General features: G+C 44.0%; 1 protein-coding gene across 1 annotated transcript in view; it reads left to right on the top strand.

Moving 5' to 3' along the window:
* Window positions 1–471: 471 nt before the first annotated feature.
* Window positions 472–26264, top strand: part of LOC142730628 (ATP-dependent DNA helicase Q4-like) — a gene marked incomplete at its 5' end in the record, with an annotated part of 33161 nt that continues 7368 nt past the window's right edge. Inside the window, 8 exons of the mRNA XM_075849379.1 lie at window positions 472–723; window positions 9567–9753; window positions 9885–10162; window positions 23180–23317; window positions 23457–23631; window positions 24436–24565; window positions 24752–24924; window positions 25825–26011. Coding sequence (XP_075705494.1) covers window positions 472–723; window positions 9567–9753; window positions 9885–10162; window positions 23180–23317; window positions 23457–23631; window positions 24436–24565; window positions 24752–24924; window positions 25825–26011 — 1520 coding nt within the window. The remainder of the gene's footprint in view (window positions 724–9566; window positions 9754–9884; window positions 10163–23179; window positions 23318–23456; window positions 23632–24435; window positions 24566–24751; window positions 24925–25824; window positions 26012–26264) is intronic.

Raw genomic sequence — 26264 nt, 5'->3', positions numbered from 1 at the left:
GATTTATGGGGGTTTCTAATATATAAGGCCCTCAAAGCCGCTTCACAACTGAACTGGTCCCTGAAAAAACGGCATTTGACATTTTCTTGAAGACGTGAGAAATCGCTGCTAAAGTTCTGAGCCTCGGAACGTCCTGGAAAAATAAAAGGGTGTTCAAAAAACGATGCCAACATAAAGCAGACATGGGGGGATGTGGAATAGTGACTATTTTGGGTGATATTTAGTTTCTTTAAAAAAAAATTCCTTGGACCAGTTCAGTTCTTACATCAGATACATTTAATTTGCTAATTTTTGCATATTTTCTCTAAATTTTGGTGTTTTTCACAAATAAGCAAAAGATAATTTATCGACCAAATTTTACCCCTGACGTAAAGTACAATTTGTCACGAGAAACAATCTCAGAATCGCTTATATAGGTGAAAGCATTCCAAAGTGACAAGTCAGATTATAAAATGGGGCTCTGTCATTTAGGACAAAAATGGCTGCGGCGGGAAAGGGGTTAACAAGAAAATACAAGTTTTTCCTACTGTTTTCTGTCAGGTTCTTCGGGAGCGCCTTGGTGTACGCTGTCTTCTCGGTCTAACAGCTACGGCCACTCTGAGTACAGCACAAGACGTAGCTCGACACCTGGAAGTCTCCGACGTTGGGGAAGTTCCGCTTCGACTGGCTGCTGTCCCATCAAACTTGCATCTGTCTGTGTCCATGGACCGGGACCGTGACCAGGTAATTGCTAAAAATGCTTCCTTTCTATTATTTTCATTTTGCCAAGGACAATTATAGAATTATGAGAGGGAGGAGGGATAAGATCAGTGACATAGAGAAGATGATGATTGAGGGATAATTTCAGTGACATAGAGAAGATGATGAATGAGAGAGAAGATCAGTGACATAGAGAAGATGATGAATGAGGGAGAAGATCAGTGACATAGAGAAGATGATGAATGAGGGAGAAGATCAGTGACATAGAGAAGATGATGAATGAGGGAGAAGATCAGTGACATAGAGAAGATGATGAATGAGAGAGAAGATCAGTGACATAGAGAAGATGATGAATGAGGGAGAAGATCAGTGACATAGAGAAGATGATGAATGAGGGAGAAGATCAGTGACACAGAGAAGATGATGAATGAGAGAGAAGATCAGTGACATAGAGAAGATGATGAATGAGGGAGAAGATCAGTGACATAGAGAAGATGATGAATGAGGGAGAAGATCAGTGACATAGAGAAGATGATGAATGAGGGAGAAGATCAGTGACATAGAGAAGATGATGAATGAGGGAGAAGATCAGTGACATAGAGAAGATGATGAATGAGGGATAAGATCAGTGACATAGAGAAGATGATGAATGAGGGAGAAGATCAGTGACATAGAGAAGATGATGAATGAGGGAGAAGATCAGTGACATAGAGAAGATGATGAATGAGAGAGAAGATCAGTGACATAGAGAAGATGATGAATGAGGGAGAAGATCAGTGACATAGAGAAGATGATGAATGTGGGAGAAGATGATGAATGAGGGAGGAGATCAGTGACATAGAGAAGATGATGAATGAGGGAGAAGATCAGTGACATAGAGAAGATGATGAATGAGGGAGAAGATCAGTGACATAGAGAAGATGATGAATGAGGGAGAAGATGATGAATGAGGGAGGAGATCAGTGACATAGAGAAGATGATGAATGAGGGAGAAGATCAGTGACATAGAGAAGATGATGAATGAGGGAGAAGATCAGTGACATAGAGAAGATGATGAAGGAGAGAGAAGATCAGTGACATAGAGAAGATGATGAATGAGGGAGAAGATCAGTGACCTAGAGAAGTGATGAATGAGGGAGAAGATGATGAATGAGGGAGGAGATCAGTGACATAGAGAAGATGATGAATGAGGGAGAAGATCAGTGACATAGAGAAGATGATGAATGAGGGAGAAGATCAGTGACATAGAGAAGATGATGAATGAGGGAGAAGATCAGTGACATAGAGAAGATGATGAATGAGGGAGAAGATGATGAATGAGGGAGGAGATCAGTGACATAGAGAAGATGATGAATGAGGGAGAAGATCAGTGACCTAGAGAAGATGATGAATGAGAGAGAAGATCAGTGACATAGAGAAGATGATGAATGAGGGAGAAGATCAGTGACATAGAGAAGATGATGAATGAGGGAGAAGATCAGTGACACAGAGAAGATGATGAATGAGAGAGAAGATCAGTGACATAGAGAAGATGATGAATGAGGGAGAAGATCAGTGACATAGAGAAGATGATGAATGAGGGAGAAGATCAGTGACATAGAGAAGATGATGAATGAGGGAGAAGATCAGTGACATAGAGAAGATGATGAATGAGGGAGAAGATCAGTGACATAGAGAAGATGATGAATGAGGGATAAGATCAGTGACATAGAGAAGATGATGAATGAGGGAGAAGATCAGTGACATAGAGAAGATGATGAATGAGGGAGAAGATCAGTGACATAGAGAAGATGATGAATGAGAGAGAAGATCAGTGACATAGAGAAGATGATGAATGAGGGAGAAGATCAGTGACATAGAGAAGATGATGAATGTGGGAGAAGATCAGTGACATAGAGAAGATGATGAATGAGGGAGAAGATCAGTGACATAGAGAAGTGATGAATGAGGGAGAAGATGATGAATGAGGGAGGAGATCAGTGACATAGAGAAGATGATGAATGAGGGAGAAGATCAGTGACATAGAGAAGATGATGAATGAGGGAGAAGATCAGTGACATAGAGAAGATGATGAATGAGGGAGAAGATCAGTGACATAGAGAAGATGATGAATGAGGGAGAAGATCAGTGACATAGAGAAGATGATGAATGAGGGAGAAGATGATGAATGAGGGAGGAGATCAGTGACATAGAGAAGATGATGAATGAGGGAGAAGATCAGTGACATAGAGAAGATGATGAATGAGGGATAAGATCAGTGACCTAGAGAAGATGATGAATGAGGGAGAAGATCAGTGACCTAGAGAAGATGATGAATGAGAGAGAAGATCAGTGACATAGAGAAGGTGATGAATGAGGGAGAAGATCAGTGACATAGAGAAGATGATGAATGAGGGATAAGATCAGTGACATAGAGAAGATGATGAATGAGGGAGAAGATCAGTGACATAGAGAACATGATGAATGAGGGATAAGATCAGTGACATAGAGAAGATGATGAATGAGGGAGAAGATCAGTGACCTAGAGAAGATGATGAATGAGGGGGAAGATCAGTGACCTAGAGAAGATGATGAATGAGGGAGGAGATCAGTGACATAGAGAAGATGATGAATGAGGGAGAAGATCAGTGACCTAGAGAAGATGATGAATGAGGGAGAAGATCAGTGACCTGGAGAAGATGATGAATGAGGGAGAAGATCAGTGACATAGAGAAGATGATGAATGAGGGAGAAGATCAGTGACATAGAGAAGATGATGAATGAGGGATAAGATCAGTGACATAGAGAAGATGATGAATGAGGGAGAAGACCAGTGACATAGAGAAGATGATGAATGAGAGAGAAGATCAGTGACATAGAGAAGATGATGAATGAGGGAGAAGATCAGTGACATAGAGAAGATGATGAATGAGGGAGAAGATCAGTGACATAGAGAAGATGATGAATGAGAGAGAAGATCAGTGACATAGAGAAGATGATGAATGAGGGAGAAGATCAGTGACATAGAGAAGATGATGAATGAGGGGGAAGATCAGTGACATAGAGAAGATGATGAATGAGGGAGAAGATCAGTGACCTGGAGAAGATGATGAATGAGGGAGAAGATCAGTGACATAGAGAAGATGATGAATGAGGGGGAAGATCAGTGACATAGAGAAGATGATGAATGAGGGAGAAGATCAGTGACATAGAGAAGATGATGAATGAGGGAGAAGATCAGTGACATAGAGAAGATGATGAATGAGAGAGAAGATCAGTGACAGAGAAGATGATGAATGAGAGAGAAGATCAGTGACCTGGAGAAGATGATGAATGAGGGAGAAGATCAGTGACATAGAGAAGATGATGAATGAGGGAGAAGATCAGTGACATAGAGAAGATGATGAATGAGGGAGAAGATCAGTGACATTGAGAAGATGATGAATGAGAGAGAAGATCAGTGACATAGAGAAGATGATGAATGAGGGAGAAGATCAGTGACATAGAGAAGATGATGAATGAGAGAGAAGATCAGTGACATAGAGAAGATGATGAATGAGGGAGAAGATCAGTGACATAGAGAAGATGATGAGGGAGAAGATCAGTGACATAGAGAAGATGATGAATGAGATAGAAGATCAGTGACATAGAGAAGATGATGAATGAGGGAGAAGATCAGTGACAGAGAGAAGATGATGAATGAGGGAGAAGATCAGTGACCTAGAGAAGATGATGAATGAGGGAGAAGATCAGTGACATAGAGAAGATGATGAATGAGGGAGAAGATCAGTGACATAGAGAAGATGATGAATGAGGGAGAAGATCAGTGACATAGAGAAGATGATGAATGAGAGAGAAGATCAGTGACATAGAGAAGATGATGAATGAGGGAGAAGATCAGTGACATAGAGAAGATGATGAATGAGAGAGAAGATCAGTGACATAGAGAAGATGATGAATGAGAGAGAAGATCAGTGACATAGAGAAGATGATGAATGAGGGAGAAGATCAGTGACATAGAGAAGATGATGAATGAGGGAGAAGATCAGTGACATAGAGAAGATGATGAATGAGGGAGAAGATCAGTGACATAGAGAAGATGATGAATGAGGGAGAAGATCAGTGACAGAGAAGATGATGAATGAGGGAGAAGATCAGTGACATAGAGAAGATGATGAATGAGAGAGAAGATCCGTGACATAGAGAAGATGATGAATGAGGGAGAAGATCAGTGACACAGAGAAGATGATGAATGAGGGAGAAGATCAGTGACATAGAGAAGATGATGAATGAGGGAGAATATCAGTGACATAGAGAAGATGATGAATGAGGGAGAAGATCAGTGACATAGAGAAGGTGATGAATGAGGGAGAAGATCAGTGACATAGAGAAGGTGATGAATGAGAGAGAAGATCAGTGACATAGAGAAGATGATGAATGAGAGAGAAGATCAGTGACATAGAGAAGATGATGAATGTGGGAGAAGATCAGTGACATAGAGAAGATGATGAATGAGGGAGAAGATCAGTGACCTAGAGAAGTGATGAATGAGGGAGAAGATGATGAATGAGGGAGGAGATCAGTGACATAGAGAAGATGATGAATGAGGGAGAAGATCAGTGACATAGAGAAGATGATGAATGAGGGAGAAGATCAGTGACATAGAGAAGATGATGAATGAGGGAGAAGATCAGTGACATAGAGAAGATGATGAATGAGGGAGAAGATGATGAATGAGGGAGGAGATCAGTGACATAGAGAAGATGATGAATGAGGGAGAAGATCAGTGACCTAGAGAAGATGATGAATGAGAGAGAAGATCAGTGACATAGAGAAGATGATGAATGAGGGAGAAGATCAGTGACATAGAGAAGATGATGAATGAGGGAGAAGATCAGTGACACAGAGAAGATGATGAATGAGAGAGAAGATCAGTGACATAGAGAAGATGATGAATGAGGGAGAAGATCAGTGACATAGAGAAGATGATGAATGAGGGAGAAGATCAGTGACATAGAGAAGATGATGAATGAGGGAGAAGATCAGTGACATAGAGAAGATGATGAATGAGGGAGAAGATCAGTGACATAGAGAAGATGATGAATGAGGGATAAGATCAGTGACATAGAGAAGATGATGAATGAGGGAGAAGATCAGTGACATAGAGAAGATGATGAATGAGGGAGAAGATCAGTGACATAGAGAAGATGATGAATGAGAGAGAAGATCAGTGACATAGAGAAGATGATGAATGAGGGAGAAGATCAGTGACATAGAGAAGATGATGAATGTGGGAGAAGATCAGTGACATAGAGAAGATGATGAATGAGGGAGAAGATCAGTGACATAGAGAAGTGATGAATGAGGGAGAAGATGATGAATGAGGGAGGAGATCAGTGACATAGAGAAGATGATGAATGAGGGAGAAGATCAGTGACATAGAGAAGATGATGAATGAGGGAGAAGATCAGTGACATAGAGAAGATGATGAATGAGGGAGAAGATCAGTGACATAGAGAAGATGATGAATGAGGGAGAAGATCAGTGACATAGAGAAGATGATGAATGAGGGAGAAGATGATGAATGAGGGAGGAGATCAGTGACATAGAGAAGATGATGAATGAGGGAGAAGATCAGTGACATAGAGAAGATGATGAATGAGGGATAAGATCAGTGACCTAGAGAAGATGATGAATGAGGGAGAAGATCAGTGACCTAGAGAAGATGATGAATGAGAGAGAAGATCAGTGACATAGAGAAGGTGATGAATGAGGGAGAAGATCAGTGACATAGAGAAGATGATGAATGAGGGATAAGATCAGTGACATAGAGAAGATGATGAATGAGGGAGAAGATCAGTGACATAGAGAACATGATGAATGAGGGATAAGATCAGTGACATAGAGAAGATGATGAATGAGGGAGAAGATCAGTGACCTAGAGAAGATGATGAATGAGGGGGAAGATCAGTGACCTAGAGAAGATGATGAATGAGGGAGGAGATCAGTGACATAGAGAAGATGATGAATGAGGGAGAAGATCAGTGACCTAGAGAAGATGATGAATGAGGGAGAAGATCAGTGACCTGGAGAAGATGATGAATGAGGGAGAAGATCAGTGACATAGAGAAGATGATGAATGAGGGAGAAGATCAGTGACATAGAGAAGATGATGAATGAGGGATAAGATCAGTGACATAGAGAAGATGATGAATGAGGGAGAAGACCAGTGACATAGAGAAGATGATGAATGAGAGAGAAGATCAGTGACATAGAGAAGATGATGAATGAGAGAGAAGATCAGTGACATAGAGAAGATGATGAATGAGGGAGAAGATCAGTGACATAGAGAAGATGATGAATGAGGGAGAAGATCAGTGACATAGAGAAGATGATGAATGAGAGAGAAGATCAGTGACATAGAGAAGATGATGAATGAGGGAGAAGATCAGTGACATAGAGAAGATGATGAATGAGGGGGAAGATCAGTGACATAGAGAAGATGATGAATGAGGGAGAAGATCAGTGACCTGGAGAAGATGATGAATGAGGGAGAAGATCAGTGACATAGAGAAGATGATGAATGAGGGGGAAGATCAGTGACATAGAGAAGATGATGAATGAGGGAGAAGATCAGTGACATAGAGAAGATGATGAATGAGGGAGAAGATCAGTGACATAGAGAAGATGATGAATGAGAGAGAAGATCAGTGACAGAGAAGATGATGAATGAGAGAGAAGATCAGTGACCTGGAGAAGATGATGAATGAGGGAGAAGATCAGTGACATAGAGAAGATGATGAATGAGGGAGAAGATCAGTGACATAGAGAAGATGATGAATGAGGGAGAAGATCAGTGACATTGAGAAGATGATGAATGAGAGAGAAGATCAGTGACATAGAGAAGATGATGAATGAGGGAGAAGATCAGTGACATAGAGAAGATGATGAATGAGAGAGAAGATCAGTGACATAGAGAAGATGATGAATGAGGGAGAAGATCAGTGACATAGAGAAGATGATGAGGGAGAAGATCAGTGACATAGAGAAGATGATGAATGAGATAGAAGATCAGTGACATAGAGAAGATGATGAATGAGGGAGAAGATCAGTGACAGAGAGAAGATGATGAATGAGGGAGAAGATCAGTGACCTAGAGAAGATGATGAATGAGGGAGAAGATCAGTGACATAGAGAAGATGATGAATGAGGGAGAAGATCAGTGACATAGAGAAGATGATGAATGAGGGAGAAGATCAGTGACATAGAGAAGATGATGAATGAGAGAGAAGATCAGTGACATAGAGAAGATGATGAATGAGGGAGAAGATCAGTGACATAGAGAAGATGATGAATGAGAGAGAAGATCAGTGACATAGAGAAGATGATGAATGAGAGAGAAGATCAGTGACATAGAGAAGATGATGAATGAGGGAGAAGATCAGTGACATAGAGAAGATGATGAATGAGGGAGAAGATCAGTGACATAGAGAAGATGATGAATGAGGGAGAAGATCAGTGACATAGAGAAGATGATGAATGAGGGAGAAGATCAGTGACAGAGAAGATGATGAATGAGGGAGAAGATCAGTGACATAGAGAAGATGATGAATGAGAGAGAAGATCCGTGACATAGAGAAGATGATGAATGAGGGAGAAGATCAGTGACACAGAGAAGATGATGAATGAGGGAGAAGATCAGTGACATAGAGAAGATGATGAATGAGGGAGAATATCAGTGACATAGAGAAGATGATGAATGAGGGAGAAGATCAGTGACATAGAGAAGGTGATGAATGAGGGAGAAGATCAGTGACATAGAGAAGGTGATGAATGAGAGAGAAGATCAGTGACATAGAGAAGATGATGAATGAGAGAGAAGATCAGTGACATAGAGAAGATGATGAATGAGGGAGAAGATCAGTGACATAGAGAAGATGATGAATGAGAGAGAAGATCAGTGACATAGAGAAGATGATGAATGAGGGAGAAGATCAGTGACATAGAGAAGATGATGAATGAGAGAGAAGATCAGTGACATAGAGAAGATGATGAATGAGGGAGGAGATCAGTGACATAGAGAAGATGATGAATGAGGGAGAAGATCAGTGACATAGAGAAGATGATGAATGAGGGAGAAGATCAGTGACATAGAGAAGATGATGAATGAGGGAGGAGATCAGTGACATAGAGAAGATGATGAATGAGGGAGGAGATCAGTGACATAGAGAAGATGATGAATGAGGGAGAAGATCAGTGACATAGAGAAGATGATGAATGAGAGAGAAGATCAGTGACATAGAGAAGATGATGAATGAGGGAGGAGATCAGTGACAGAGAAGTTTTCTGATTGGTTTACACTTTTAGCTGTCCCTTTGACACCAGGTCATGCCAGCGCCCGTGTGTATAAAGTGCTGAGCGGCATTTTGACAATGTGCCCGGCGTCTACTTCTAGAAAAGATTTCGGTTTGGGGGTTTAGTAGGATTCATTGTTTTGTAGGTTTTATTTGTTATGTCAGAAGTGTGAAAATTGTCCTGAAGTGCAAAATGTCGAAAAAAATAACAACCGCCTGGCAGCGAAAGGGTTAATCGTACGGAGACCGAGGAGATGGTAAAACGGGCTGTCCAGGCGGGATTATTAAAACTGATCACATGTCTGTCCGGATTACACATCATACACTGAATCACCAGACCCCCCCCTCAGACATGTGACCCTCAATCACCCGCCACCCCCAGACAGTTATTTTATGTGGGCTCCGTGGTTCGGGAGGGGGTATATAGACGTATATTTTAGTAGTAGTTTACAGTGCGGCAGGCTGAATCCGGCCTTTATCTCGGAGCACGGGGGCTGCCATCTTGTTATTGCTCAGATCTTCCCTCTCCTTCAGGCTCTCGTCACCCTCTTGAAGGGGGAAAGATTTGGATGTTTGGACTCGATAATTGTATATTGTACTCGAAGGGAAGAGACTCAGCGCTTAGCAGCCATGCTGCGCACCTGTCTCCAGGGGGTTACCGTGACTAAAACAGCGGAGGATGGTGCGGGCGATGCCTCCTATGACAAGAAGAAGATTGCAGGTGAGATATGTGGAGACCCTAGAACAGGTCAGAGGTGGACATATGTGTTTGTAGAATGTGAGGAGGGGGCTGGTCGGCTCATCCGTGGTCACATGACACGTTACTACAGTGAAGGTCCATTTTCTGTGCAGCCAAGAAAAAGATTCGCCGGCCCCTGAAGTGGATGGCGGACTCGTATCATGCCGGTCTGTCCTCTGCCGAACGTCGCCGTGTACAGAACAACTTCATGAGTGGCCAGCTGAGAATAGTCGTGGCCACGGTGGCCTTTGGGATGGGTCTGGACAAGTCTGATGTCAGAGGGATCATCCACTATAATATGCCCAAGAACTTTGAGAGCTATGTCCAAGAGATCGGGAGAGCTGGGCGAGACGGCAAAGATGCTCATTGTCACCTGTTCCTGGACCCTGAGGTAAGTGTAGAAACCACAACGGCTGCTGGTCACCCCTGCTTCTCTGCTGATATATTATCATTTATATAAAGAAACGTTCATGTCAGGGCGCTGACCATATATAATATACAGAAGGGTTCCATATATAACCTGAGACCATAAAAACAAGTACAATAAACATGACTGACTGGTACTGAAGAGACAGGACCCTGCCCCGCCGCGAGGACTTACAACCTACCGGAGAACGGCGCTCCTCTAAGGTGATAACGTTCAGATCCAAAAAAATGCCATTGGTAAGAGATGGAATAGAGCTCGGCTTAGCAGGTCGTGCGGTGTCGCGAGCACAGCTTTACTGTGTAGCTTGCAGATGCTTGTACGCTTTCAGCCTCGATCACACTGTGCGTGCCTCCGGAGCTGTAACCGCATCGAGTGGATCCATCTTGGGAATCCTCTTCCTCGTGGTTTTGAAATGAAGCAGACTTTGGAGAAAAAATGCTCCTAAAAACGGGCGCTCAGATGTAATAGAAAAAAAAGCAGCCAAATTCAAACGGGATCGACAGGATTATGCTGGTCAATCCTCGGATACACCAACTGTGGAATCTACGTGAAAAAACATAAAAAACAGCCGTCTCTTCACCATCATACTCGGTCATATGAAAAGCCCAGCGCCGACAAAGACAACAATACCAAAAGATATAACAGAAATACCTAGAAGAAGCTCCTCTACATCTCATCATGAACGTTTAGACACCGGTAAGACCCACAAACAATATCACGCTGATGAGACTAAGGATCATATTCACCACAATACAACCAGACAAATACAGGGCGGGCCGTTTACATGGATACACCTACATATAATGGGAATGGTTGGTGATAGTAACTTCCTGTTTGTGGCACATTAGTATATGGGAGGGGGAAACTTTTCAAGCTGAGTGTTGACCATGGCGGCCATTTTGAAGTCGGCCATTTTGTATCCAACTTTCGTTTTTTCAATGGGAAGAGGGTCATGTGACACATCAAACTTATCGAGAATTTCACAAGAAAAACAATGGTGTGCTTGGTTTTAACGTTACTTTATTCTTTCATGAGTTATTTACAAGTTTTTGACCACTTATAAAATGTGTTCAAAGTGCTGCCAATTGTGTTGGATTGTCAATGCCGCCCTCTTCTCCCACTCTTCACACACTGATAGCAACACCGCAGAAGAAATGCTGGCACAGGCTTCCAGTATCCGTAGTTTCAGTTGCTGCACATCTCGTATCTTTACAGCATAGACAATTGTCTTCAGATGACCCCAAAGATAAAAGTCTAAGGGGGTCAGATCGGGAGACCTAGGGGGCCATTCAACTGGCCCACGACGACCAATCCACTTTCCAGGAAACTGTTCATCTAGGAATGCTTGGACCGGACACCCATAATGTGCACCATCTTGCTGGAAAAACTCAGGGAACGTGCCAGCTTCAGTGCATGAAGAGGGAAACACATTATCTTGTAGCAATGTCAGATATCCCATGGCCTTGAGGTTCCCATTGATGAAGAATGGCCCCACTATCTTTGTACCCCATATACCACACCATACCATCAATCAGTCTTGGAGGGATCTATCCAATGTGGGTTCGTGTCAGACCAATAGCGGTGGTTTTGTTTGTTAACTTCACCATTCACATAAAAGTTTGCCTCATCACTGAACAAATTGTTCAAAGTGTAAACTGAGGGTCCTGTTCCAATTTTTGTTTTGCCCATTCTGCAAATTCAGTGCCTTGATCTGGGTCCTCCTCGTTGAGGTGCTGCAGCAGCTGGAGTTTGTAAGGGCGCCATTTGTGAGTAGCTAATATCCGCCGCAGGGATGTCTGACTGATGCCACTCTCCAGTGACATGCGGCGAGTGCTACGCTGGGGGCTCTTGCTGAATGAAGCCGGGACAGCCACTGATGTTTCTTCATTAGTGACAGTTTTCATGCGTCCACATTTGGGCAAATCCAACACTGAACCAGTTTCACGAAACGTGCCAAGCAGTTTGCAAACTGTAGCATGGGAGATGGGTGGTCTCGTAGGGTGTCTTGCATTGAAATCTGCTGCAATGACCCGGGTACTGCGTTCACCAGACATCAACACAATTTCTATCCGCGCCTCACGTGTTAACCTCTGCGACATGTCAATGGCTGTAAACAAAGAGAAGCTTGTAAATAACTCATGAAAGAATAAAGTAACGTTAAAACCAAGCACACCATTGTTTTTCTTGTGAAATTCTCGATAAGTTTGATGTGTCACATGACCCTCTTCCCATTGAAAAAACGAAAGTTGGATACAAAATGGCCGACTTAAAAATGGCCGCCATGGTCAACACCCAGCTTGAAAAGTTTCCCCCTCCCATATACTAATGTGCCACAAACAGGAAGTTACTATCACCAACCATTCCCATTTTATGTAGGTGTATCCATGTAAACGGCCCCCCCTGTAGATCAGAATAAAGAGTGTAGAACCTTGGATTCCACCGAACATCCATCTACCCCCTCTAATTCCCAAAGCCACGTCAGAACGATCACATTTAGACATGTTACATCATACGAACTCCTATTGATAATCCATTCTTTACTAGCCATGAGTCACCGGATGGTGTCGACACTCCCCAACATTGGATACTCCTTTTCACAATGACGTGCGCCCGGAACCAGCTTTTTCATCTCCTTTAGTTTTAGATCTGAATGATCTGGATAGACCCAATTCAGATTCCACTGCTCTCCAACTGGAATCGTCGTCCCCCTCTCCATGCAGCACAAGAAGTCCACAAGAAGAGAAGAAAGATCAGAGGACGGAGGGGGGAGAATCATACAAAAAAAGAGGGGGGACTAAAAAACACTTTGCATGAAACAGAAGCTGCGAGTAAATATGTATCTCCATACAGGGAGAGATAGACCTGCTTTCCGAGGGTCTTCCATTCTGCCCCTCACATTGTTTTATCATCTGCCCAGAATCCCCAGGAAGAGCAATAATATGAGGTATAAACTCTCCTACCGGTCCGTTATCACATGATATAGACGAAACTTCCATCTCATCAGAAAGACCCGACGAGTCTAATCAGAGATTTACAAGAATATAATTGGGAAGAAAATGATCCCCGATGACCCTAGATGCCGCCTCTCTGCACAATATACATCATACCCATGGAATTAGGCACATTATTGTTAGACCATAAAGGCGTGTTACCCAAGGAAACAAAATGACTCTTTATTAGGGTATGTGCACACACACTATTTACGTCCGTAATTGACGGACGTATTTCGGCCGCAAGTCCCGGACCGAACACAGTGCAGGGAGCCGGGCTCCTAGCATCATACTTATGTACGATGCTAGGAGTCCCGGCCTCGCTGCAGGACAGCTGTCCCGTACTGTAATCATGTTTGCAGTACGGGACAGTAGTTCCACGGAGAGGCAGGGACTCCTAGCGTCGTACATAAGTATGATGCTAGGAGCCCGGCTCCCTGCACTGAGTTCGGTCCGGGACTTGCGGCCGAAATACGTCCGTCAATTACGGACGTATTTAGTGTGTGTGCACATACCCTTAGGATTACATTTTATTCTCACCCATAATATTTCTAAACACAACTCAAAACTGTACAAACAAGAGGCCCGGCTATGGGGACGCCACTTGCCCCAGCTATGCCAACTTGTTTATGGGGCATTTACAATCTGCTCACATAGAGAATTTTCTTTCGACATATGTGGTCGTTCTCTTATCACCGAGGATATATTGATGATGTTTTTCTCCTCTGGTACCGATTAAGAAGCCAATTGTTTCATAACAATGTAAAATAATAACACAGGGGAATTCAAGTCACACAAAGTATATCCAAGGAAAGAATAATATTTTTAGACCTAGAAATCCGTCATTCTGATAATAAATTCACAATAAAACCTATTTTACAGATACAGACAAACCATTTCTTGAATTATAAAAGTGCACATTATAAGAGATGGACAAGAAATATCCCACATAGCCAATCTGGAGGGATAAGAAAGAACTGCTCTTCAATAGGAGTATACAAAGAACAATCCAAAACTCTCAAAGAAGGGTACCCCCAAAACATGCGTGCCAAAGACATCTCAAGAAGCATGCTTAACCCCTTAACGCACCAGGACACGACTGTACGTGGTTTGCCCTGCATTAAGGCACCATGAAGTACAGTTACGTCATGGTGCTTTTCCGTCACCATGTCAAAACACATGGTGACAGAACAGTGACATCGGCTGTCATAGACAGCCGACAATCACTGTGACTCGTCAAGGGAACAATCGCGACACGGTGCCGCCAGCGATCGCTGTGATTGGTCAGTCAGTAGAGACTGACCAATCACAGTATTGCAGCATGGTTACCCGGCTAAAGAGCCTGGTAGCCACGCTAGCCAATCGGCTGTTGGCAACAGGAGGCCTAACAATGGCGCCCCTGTCTGCCAAGTACGGCGGCCTGTTAAGCCCCGCCTGGAGGCGGGGCTTAAAAGGTTTCCAGCTGCAGATGAAAGATGGCGGCGGGCTCAGAAGCTGAGCCTGCGCTATAAGCCGATGGATGTCAGCTGTTTGTCAGCCGATGGATGTCAGCTAGCTCCGGTCTATGCCATTAACACCTTAGATGCCGCGATCGCGGCATCTTAGGTGTTTCCAGGTGACCGGCATCGCTGCGATGTAGTCGCACAGATGCCTATCGTTACTATGGGAACCGGAGGCCAACAATTGCTTCCTGGTCTCCCACGTACAGAAGCCTATTAGGCCCTGCCCGGAGGCGGAGCCTAATAGGCTTGCTGTCAGTGAATAGCTGACAGCTCTAATGCATTGCACTACGTGGGTAGTGCAATGTATTGGAATAAAGATGACAGGTGCAGGTCTTCAAGTCCACTAGTGGGACAAAAAAAAAGTTATAAAAAAGTTCAAAGTTAAAAAAAACTTTTAAAACCTTTTTTCCTATAATAAGTCTTTTATTATAGGAAAAAAATGAAACCGTTAAAGTGCACATATTTGGTATCACCGCGTCCGTAACGACCCCAACTATGAAACTCGAATGTTATTTTTCCCACACGGTGAACACCGCAAAAAAATAATTAATAAACAATGCTGTAATCACTATGTTTTTGGTCACCACCCCTTCTAAAGTATAGAATAAAAAATGATAAAGTCGCACGTACCGCAAAATAGTACCAATAAAAACGACATCCCGTCCTGCAAAAAACAAGCCCTTACACAGCCTTGTCGACGCAAAAATAAAAAGTTACAGCTCTATATTTTTTTTAAAAAAAAGGGATTTTTTTTTTGTGCAAACGCTACAAAACCTAAATAACCCCATAAACATCTGGTATCGCTGTCATCACACCGACCCGCAGAATAAGGTCAAATGTCATTTATCGCCCAGGGTGAACGCCGTACAAAAAACATTGTCACAATTGATGGTTTTTGGTCACCCGGCTTGCCAAATAAATGGAATAAAAAGTGATTAAAAAAAAATCGCACGCACCCCAAAATGGTACCAATGAAAAGTACAGACTGTCCCGCAACAAATAAGTCCTCGCAATTTGTAAATTCCACCTCTACTTCGCTTTATTTCCTGTGAAACGCCTAAAGGGTTAAAACACTTTCTGAACGCTGTTTTGAATACTTTGAGGGGTGAAGTTTTCAAAATGGGGTGATTTATGGGGGTTTCTAATATATAAGGCCCTCAAAGCCGCTTCAGAACTGAACTGGTCCCTGTAATAATCGCCTTTTGAAATTTACTTGAAAATGTGAGAAATTTCTGCTAAAGTTCTAAGTCTTGTAACGTCCGAGAAAAAGAAAAGGATGTTCAAAAAACAATGCAAACATAAAGCAGACATATGGGGGATGTGGAATAGTAACTATTGTGCGGTGTTACCGTCTGTTTTACAAGAAGAAACATTAACCCCTTCCCCCTGCTGGCATTCTGGGCCCTAATGTCCAAGCCATTTTTTAGATTTTTCCATTGTCACATTCGAAGAGCTGTAACTTTTTTATTTTTGCGTCGGCATAGCTGTATAAGGTCTTGTTTTTTGCGGGACGACTTGCAGTTTTTATTGGTACCATTTGAGAGTAGATGCGACTTTTTGATCACTTTCTATCACATTTTTTTTAAGTCAGGATTAACAGAAAACAGCAATTTTTCCATTGTTTTTTATTTTATTTTTTACGGCGTTCACCGTGTGGGTTAAATAACGTAACAGCTTTATAGTCGGGGTCGTTACGGACGCGGCGATACCAAATATGTGTAACTTTTTTGCTTTATTGTAGTTTTTTTTAATAGTAAAGCAGTTTGTAAGGGGAAAAGCTGGGTTTTTCATTTTTTTTTTCCACTTTTTTTTTTTATTAACTTTATTAAACTTTTTTACTAGTCCCACTAGGGGACTTCACTATCCTCCGATCGCTATTATAATACACTGCAATACTTTTGTATTGCAGTGTATTACTGCCTGTCCGTTTAAAACGGACAGGCATCTGCTAGGTCATGCCTGCGGCATGATCTAGCAGGCATTCGCTCCAGGCAGACCTGGGGGTCTTTATTAGACCCCCGGCTGCCATAGAAGACACAGACACTCGGCGATTTTATCGCCGGGTGTCAGTGAGATGAGAGGGAGCTCCCTCCCTCTCTCCAAAACCATTCAGATGCGGTGCTCGCTATTGTGCACCGCATCTGAGGGGTTAAACGGGTGAGATCGATACTAATATCGATCTCACCCGGCAGAGCAGGGACGCCCCCAGCCCTCAGCTGCTTCTGGCAGCTGAGAGCAGGGAGATTTCACGGCTCCCTGCTCTGTTTACTTTATTCTACAGCAGCGACGTAGTTTGGCGGCGCTCTAGAATAAAGCCCACTAATGACCGCCGTAAAAAGACGTATCGGCGGTCATTAAGGGGTTAAAAATTAGAAAAATGCAGATTTTTGCAAATTTTCTTAAAATTTTGGTGTTTTTTTACAAATAAATATTGAATTTAACAACCAAATTTTTTCAGTATCGTAAAGTACAACATGTCACGAGAAAACAATCTCAGAATCGCTCGGATAGGTAAACGCGTTCCGGACTTATTACCACATAAAGTGACACATGTCAGATTTGCAAAAATCGGCTTCGTCCCGAAGGCCAAAACAGGCTTCGACTCTAAGGGGTTAATAGAAAAAGTTCATACAAAACATAATAAGGATATTCCAAAGAGAAATTATTCTAGCCATTTTATTACAACTTTTAATCCGAGGTTCACTACAAAAACATTGGCATTTACTTCAGAACCAGGTAGAACATTCCGTCGAGGGAGAACAATCACAAATATATCGCCACCCAGTAGACTGAGGATAAATAGCCCCATTCCCACCTGTAATTCTCATTCTAAAGCTGCAGTTAAATGTGGGAAAAGAAACGGTTAATGCCGCCTCCATATAAGTGCAGGGAAGACGCGGCTCATGACAAACGCAACGAAAGAAATGGTCCAAATTGATCCCTTCATGACCTGTGAAACCAATGATGGAATACGAATGTGGATCCAATCTGTCGGGAGGACCACCCAGACACTGAGAAGAGGATGAATGACAGAGTCTTAACACACCCTTTATCAAGACATTTCCTATATAATCCTACGTCAAGTGTCAATAACATCAACATGGCTCCAATTAGGCAAATAAATTCTAAAACACATCATAGAATTTCTATCCTGAATAAACGGGAATCATTTTGGATATTCAAAGTTGAAACTTTGAGTCCAAACGGACTCGACGGAAAAAATAGATCTAATCGGAGAATATATATAAAAATAAAAAAGAACCTCCTACGTCCCGAGTAAGTGGGAGAACGAACCGTGTGTGCATAAATAAAACAAAAAGTAAAGACTGATATTTATCGTTTCCTAGAAATCTCACTTTAATAATGAGCCCCACTGAATTGAATGAGTAGCGGAGATAAAACCACCACCGTTTCAACATAAATATCCTTTCTTTGACTTGCGGCAAAATGCAAGAGCTTCTATTTTCCGACAATTAATAAATCAACGTATGTGAACCAATAGAAATAATGACAGAAGTGTCTTTTATAGTAATGCAATCCTTTCCGAATTCAAAACCGTAATATAGCACTAACTCAGACAGAACTATAAAAAAACGAATAAGAATCACGGATTATGTACAAGTAGCTCACATCTCCTTTATATTGCGAGTACACATCAATTTCACTCTCTGAAGTAAACTCTTCAGACTGTATGTATGTGTATATGTATGTATGTGTGTATATAATGTATGTATGTATGTATGTGTGTATATAATGTATGTATGTATGTGTGTATATTATGTATGTGTGTATGTGTGTATATAATGTATGTGTGTATATAATGTATGTATGTGTGTATATAATGTATGTATGTATGTGTGTATATAATGTATGTATGTATGTGTGTATATAATGTATGTGTGTATGTGTGTATATAATGTATGTGTGTATATTATGTATGTGTGTATATAATGTATGTATGTATGTATGTGTGTATATAATGTATGTATGTGTGTATATTATGTATGTGTGTATATAATGTATGTGTGTATATAATGTATGTATGTGTGTATATAATGTATGTATGTATGTGTGTATATAATGTATGTGTGTATGTGTGTATATAATGTATGTGTGTATATTATGTATGTGTGTATATAATGTTTGTATGTATGTATGTGTGTATATAATGTATGTATGTATGTGTGTATATAATGTATGTATGTGTGTATATAATGTATGTATGTATGTGTGTATATAATGTATGTATGTGTGTATGTGTGTATATAATGTGTGTATATAATGTATGTATGTGTGTATATAATGTATGTATGTGTGTATATAATGTATGTATGTGTGTATATAATGTGTGTATATAATGTATGTATGTGTGTATATAATGTATGTATGTATGTGTGTATATTATGTATGTGTGTATATAATGTGTGTATATAATGTATGTATGTGTGTATGTATATATATATATACAAAAAGCATTTTTTGTCAGAACAAAGATCATAAAAACCATCGACATTAACTTCAAATTAAATTAAAGCGAAATATAATTTAATAGAAGACGGAGTTAAAGAAAAACATACACGTACCTGTGATAAAACGCCCACAACGAACTTTAACCCTCACTGTTCGACCTGGACGTGAACCGCACGACTGGAGTATTTAAGATGTTGTTTTTTAGTAAAATTTATATGCCTGACGAAGCCCACAGTGCGTGGTCGAAACGCGTTGCTTTACAGCCTATTTATTATTTTATCTGTATTTAAAATAAAATCGTTGCTTCAAAACTGACGATTTCGTGGAAGAAACATTCTATTCACACCTGAGCACCCGTTTTTAGGAGCATTTTTTCTCAAGTCTGCTTCAATCTACAAGAGAAAGGAGACAGGTGAGGGTGGAAATGTTCATCCGAACATAGATGTATATGGAGATGTAGTATGAAGTGTCAGACTCTATATATACCGACCCGTCAAAATATTGCACACCCCTGCCTAATATTGTATAGTCGCCCTCGTGCTCCCATACAGCTGTGACACGTCGTCATGGTTTCCACAAGACGTCTGCAGGTTCCTGTGGTCTCCGGTACAAGACGTGTGAAGGTTCCTGTGGTTTCTGGTACAAGACGTGTGAAGGTTCCTGTGGTTTCTGGTTCCACAACGTGTGAAGGTTCCTGTGGTCTCTCGTACAAGATGTGTGAAGGTTTCTGTGGTCTCCGGTACAAGACGTGTGAGGGTTCCTGTGGTCTCTGGTACAAGACGTGTGAAGGTTCCTGTGGTCTCTGGTACAAGACGTGTGAAGGTTCCTGTGGTCTCTAGTACAAGACGTGTGAAGGTTCCTGTGGTCTCTGGTATAAGACGTGTGAAGGTTCCTGTGGTCTCTGGTACAAGACGTGTGAAGGTTCCTGTGGTCTCTGGTACAAGACGTGTGAAGGTTCCTATGGTCTCTGGTATAAGACGTCTGAAGGTTCCTGTGGTCTCTGGTACAAGACGTGTGAGGGTTCCTGTGGTCTCTGGTACAAGACGTGTGAAGGTTCCTGTGGTCTCTAGTACAAGACGTGTGAAGGTTCCTGTGGTCTCTGGTACAAGACGTGTGAAGGTTCCTGTGGTCTCTGGTACAAGACGTGTGAAGGTTCCTGTGGTCTCTGGTACAAGACGTGTGAAGGTTCCTGTGGTCTCTGGTACAAGACGTGTGAAGGTTCCTGTGGTCTCTGGTACAAGACATGTGAAGGTTCCTGTGGTCTCTGGTACAAGACGTGTGAATGTTCCTGTGGTCTCTCGTACAAGACGTGTGAAGGTTCCTGTGGTCTCTGGTACAAGACGTCTGGAGGTTCCTGTGGTCTCTGGTATAAGACGTGTGAAGGTTCCTCTGGTCTCCGGTACAAGACGTGTGAAGGTTCCTCTGGTCTCCGGTAAAAGACGTGTGAAGGTTCCTGTGGTTTCTGGTACAAGACGTGTGAAGGTTCCTGTGGTTTCTGGTTCCACAACGTGTGAAGGTTCCTGTGGTCTCTCGTACAAGACGTGTGAAGGTTTCTGTGGTCTCCGGTACAAGACGTGTGAGGGTTCCTGTGGTCTCTGGTACAAGACGTGTGAAGGTTCCTGTGGTCTCTAGTACAAGACGTGTGAAAGTTCCTGTGGTCTCTGGTATAAGACGTGTGAAGGTTCCTGTGGTCTCTGGTATAAGACGTGTGAAGTTTCCTGTGGTCTCCGGTACAAGACGTGTGAAGGTTTCTGTGGTCTCCGGTACAAGACGTCTGCAGGTTCCTGTGATCTCGCAGTGTGGCGGGGGCGTTATCCTGCAGTGTGGCGGGGGCGTTATCCTGCAGGGCATTATCCTGCAGCGTGGCGGGTACATTATTCTGCAGCGTGGCGGGTCCATTATTCTGCAGCGTGGCGGGGGCATTATCCTGCAGCGTGGCGGGGGCATGATCCTGCAACGTGGCGGGGGCATGATCCTGCAGCGTGGCGGGGGCATGATCCTGCAGCGTGGCGGGGGCATGATCCTGCAGCGTGGCGGGGGCATGATCCTGCAGCGTGGCGGGGGCATGATCCTGCAGCGTGGCGGGGGCATGATCCTGCAGCGTGGCGGGGGCATGATCCTGCAGCGTGGCGGGGGCATGATCCTGCAGCGTGGCGGGGGCATGATCCTGCAGGGTGGCGGGGGCCATTATCCTGCAGCGTGGCGGGGGGGGCATCATCCTGCAGCGTGGCGGGGGCGTGATCCTGCAGCGTGGCGGGGGCGTGATCCTGCAGCGTGGCGGGGGCGTTATCCTGCAGTGTGGCGGGGGCGTGATCCTGCAGTGTGGCGGGGGTGTGATCCTGCAGTTTGGCGGGGGCGTGATCCTGCAGTTTGGCGGGGGCGTGATCCTGCAGCGCGGCGGGGGGCGTTATCCTGCAGCGCGGCGGGGGCATGATCCTGCAGCGTGGCGGGGGCGTTCTGATGATCACTTGCCCATTGGAGCTTTTGGCGGTGGACGGGGGTCAATATGGGCGCTCTGTAACTCTGCGGCCCCATATACAGCGAGCTGCGATGCTCTGCACTTTTTCTTCCTTGGACAACTTTTGGTAGATTTGTGGTACATCCGCATGTCAATTTTATGGTTTTCAGCTGCATTGTGTCAACCCACCTTTAATGTGAAAGCTCAACGGTGTATATGGGGTGTAGTCGTCATGGTGGGATTATATATATATATATGTGTGTGTATTAGTTGATGTGGGATATTCTATGTGAGGGGGGAGTGTCAGTGTGGAATTATTTATACAGGGGGATTAAAAAAGGATGGTGCGAAATGACAGCCCGGGTATTAATAACCGAGAGAACATAAACAAATGTATTCACGTGAGAAGACGCACGATCTCCAAGGTTTATCATCACACTACAAATGTTCAAAGTGAATATAGAGTATACAGTTCTGTCCAGACGCGTGCCGGCACATCCTCGGATATGGACTCCACTGTATTAGTGATGCGTTGTCTCAGATCGGGGGGAGTCCTTGATGTGACCGCACACAAAGAAGTCACAGGGTGTTAGATCTGGCGATCGTGGAGGCGCAACATTGCCGAATCTTTACCAGCGCGGCCGATCCAACGTTCCCGTAGAGTTTAATTCAGGTATCGGCAAACATCCAAATGGAGATGTGAAGGTGCACTATCCTGCTGAAAGACTAGTCTACGTGTGGCAGATCTGTGGCATAAGCCGCAGTAGGAACACACTTACTTTGGGTGAGCCCCTCCTGTCTCGATAAGGCATGTGGTTTTTCTGACCCCCAAGTTCCAACGTTGTGTGGCGATTGATCTTCCCACTGAGGTGAAAGGTCGCCTCATCGCTGCACACCCGGCTGTCAGCTGATGTGTCCCCTTCCAATCGGCCCTGCCAGTCAATGGAAAACTCTGTGTTTGGGTTTGTGGTTTGGTTCCATCTCTTGAAGAAGACGTCATCTGTAGGGCTTACAATGCGGGCGTTGTCGTAGGATCCGCCATACCGTGGTCTGTGGCACCTGTAGGTCCATACTAGTCAGCGTGGTCGACTTTCTAGGCCCACGCTCGTACACGGCTCCAATCCTGTTCTCTGTCTCTTCCGAAGTCTTTGGGCGGCCCCGCCTTTTTCCATGACATAAACGCCCAGTGGTTTCGAATTGCTTCACCCAATGAGAAACGCAGTTTCTATGCAGAGAACATTTACCAAATTTATTCTGGAAGTTTCGCTGCAGTCACAACAGATCCAGTTCTTGTAAATTCCAACATGCAAAAAGCTTTTTCTTCCTTCGATGGCGCCGTCTTGTTTCCCCTATGGAAGTGCACATCAAAAACGAAAGCTGTGCTGTGATTGGTTGATATGGGCACTAAACCAGTTTTTCTTTGCTTTTCAGTGACCGGCCATTTACCGCGGACCGCGGGCCGTTACTTCTGCTCCACCCTTTTTGAATCACCCTGTATATATTATTTTATTAGTCGGTTATTGTGATGCTGCAGTAAAATGTCTTTAATGTTCCTTCGTAGTCCCGAGATCTGGACGAGCTTCGCCGCCATGTGTACGCAGACTCTGTGGATTATTTTACGGTGAAGAAGCTTGTGCAGAGAGTGTTCACTAAGTGCAGGTGTCGCGAGCTGCAGAGTAAGCGGGTGGCGCTGAGCCGGGTGAGCTGACACTCGTGATGTTATATTATGGTTGTCATTCCATGGCCACTCTGACAATATGGCCACTGGTTATCCCCCCTGTGACCTGTAGCGCCCCCTCCTGACATCCTTTCTCCCGCTCATTTCCGTTATCCTGCAGGGCAGAGAGGTGGATGACTCTGAAATGATGGATTTTCTGGAGCAGTGTGAAGGTGGAGAGGGGAGTGGGAACTCCCAGACCGCTACAAAGGAGCCGGTGGAGCGCGTCTGTCACAGGCATGAGCGAGCTCTGTCCATGGAGGAGACGGTACAGGCGCTCGATGTCCGAGAAGAAAGTGAGTGATGGGTGATGAGCCGAGAGTTAAACCTCTTCGTCTAGTCCGTCACACCCAGATCCTGGACGGGGTCACATGTCTTTATTAGAGACACCATGCCATGAAATGAAAGTGTTAATCTTCAGATTGACATCAGTACAAAATGACAGACTCCACCCGTAGCATTACATTGAGGTGCAGCCTGTGGGGGCCAAACTGGGGCTCTTAGTTATACAGCACGAATATCTCCACGTAGATCTTCTATAGTCCTCTACAGCAGTATATGTCTGACAGGTGGAGTGAGGAGAAGATACTATCTACTGGGATCTATAGTACTTTCTCCATACTCCACCTCGATCTACTGGGATCTATAGTACTTTCTCCATACTCCACCTTGATCTACTGGGATCTATAGTACTTTTTCCTTACTCCACCTTGATCTACTGGGATCTATAGTACTTTCTCCTTACTCCACCTCGATCTACTGGGATCTATAGTACTTTCTCCATACTCCACCTTGATCTACTGGGATCTATCGTACTTTCTCCTTACTCCACCTTGATCTACTGGGATCTATCGTACTTTCTCGTTACTCCACCTCTATGATTTATAGTCGTCCACTCCACCTCTATCTATTGTGATCTGTTATCTCATGGAGAATACAAGTATTTACGAAGATCTGCCTGTCAGGGGTGCTGTACATTTTACCATTTGGCATGCCTGTGGTGTTCACTGTGAACCGTTCACTTGGCCATCAGCGCCCTCTTCTGGGTGCCCATTAGTCTCTTGCCGTTTCCTCTCCATATGTCACCGCTTTCTTTTTAGGTATTGAGACGCTTTTGTGTTATTTGGAGCTCCACGGAAGCCGCTGGCTGGAGCTGCTGCACCCTACAATGTCTACGTGTCGTGTAACATGTTACAGTGGTCCCCAGCAACTCCGAGGTTTGGCCCGCAGGTAAGCTATCAATAATCATGTATGACCAGCTGGGGGCGCTTTATAGGTGACGTAGCGATACTTTCCAGGATGGTGGAGCTTCTCTTTACCTCTGTGCGCCCCTTTTCAGCAGGACCTGGAGCTTTTCCTGCTTATTGTCAGACTCTGACTGCCTAAGTGCTTCTCCTTGTTTGTGTCCCCCCACAGCTGCCCCCCTGTGGCTGTCGCCCTGGCTCGTGAGCGTCTTTCTGGAGTTGATCACACACACGTCAGCTCTGTGGAGTTTAATGCAGTTGAGCTTGCAGACTCCATGGGCTGGGAGATTGTCCCTGTGAAGAGAGCGTTACGAGACCTGCAGTGGAATTCTTCAGCCGCACGAGGTAACGTGGCACTGTCAGTCGTGGTAGTGAGTGGGCCCAGCAATGGCCAGTGCTGCTCCTGCGCTTATTTCAGCTCTGCGTCCAGGACTAGTTATTGCTGTTCGCTTCCGGTCCAGCGTCCCCGGATGATATCAGAGCCGGTGTCTCACTCCTCCGGTCCACAGCTCCGCGCAGGCCTCGGAATGATGAGGTAGCCGCGCTGCTCTGATGTGTGTGGAGCCTTCATACGAGGGTCGGACCTCAGAACCCATTATAGCCTGATGGGCGCTGCAGTCTAGGGCTATATTCACACTTTTCTTTATGCTGATTTCGACGCCAGATTTCAATGGGAATCGGGCGTTTTTTTATGTTTTTTTTTTAGATCAGACTTTTTCTGCTCGCTGAAAAAAAACCAAAACGTCCTGTTATGACTTCGGGCGGAATCTGCTCTTGAACCTCTCATTAAAGGCAGACAAAATCTGTGCCACGCGGCTCGGTGCCGCTTATAGTGCATTTGTTTTGTAAAAAAAAGTGAAAAAAAAATGGCACACAAATTGTAGAGGAAGTTTGGAGGCCGATTTTCTTTCTGTTTGAAAAGACATTTGTGTGAGTTTATTGCGCACAAACCCCTCATGATTAGCGGCCCCTGGAAGGCTGTGTCTTGTGGGTGAGACCTCCTGAGCCTCTTCCCTGAGCACTGTGCCATGGAGTTATATCCAGTATAGAAGTGACGCTGATCTCCAGTGCACCGTCCACCTTTCATCCGCGTGGCCATACAGGACTACCGGTGTAGACGCCGTTACGTATGGCAGCTTGTCGTCTATGGCTGGGTCGCGATCACTCGCTGTACAGGTTCCAGTGTTTCCCACATAATATATAACCCAGTATTTTATTGGTTTCGTGTTTTGTTCCTTGTCCCAGGATTTCGAGGTACAGGCAAGAGTGGAGTGCTGGTGGAGTTCAGTAAACTTTCCTTCCACTTTTGGTCTTACGGTGACCTCACGAATGAGGAGCTGGAGGAAGTTTGTGATTTTCTCTACCAGAAAGTGACATCTCGAGAGGCAACTGCGGTGCGCCAGCTGAAGACCTGTTACACAGTGTTCCATAGGTGTGTCATCCCTCCTCCTCCTCTAATTCTTCCTCCTCCTCTAATTCTTCCTCTCCTACTCCCCTTCTTCCTCCTCCTACTCCTCTTCTTCCTCCTCCACTTTCCTCCTCTTCCTCCTCCTCCTCCACTTTCCTCTTCTTCCTCCTCCACTTTCCTCTTCTTCCTCCTCCACTTTCTCTTCCTCCACTTTCCTCTTCTTCTTCCTCCTCCTCCACTTTCCTCTTCTTCTTCTTCCTCCTCCTCCACTTTCCTC

The sequence above is a fragment of the Rhinoderma darwinii genome, unplaced genomic scaffold (assembly GCF_050947455.1).
Source record: "Rhinoderma darwinii isolate aRhiDar2 unplaced genomic scaffold, aRhiDar2.hap1 Scaffold_786, whole genome shotgun sequence".
NCBI lineage: Eukaryota > Metazoa > Chordata > Amphibia > Anura > Rhinodermatidae > Rhinoderma > Rhinoderma darwinii.
The sequence above is the reverse complement of the archived record's forward strand: the minus strand, read 5'-3'. Positions and strand labels throughout refer to the sequence as shown.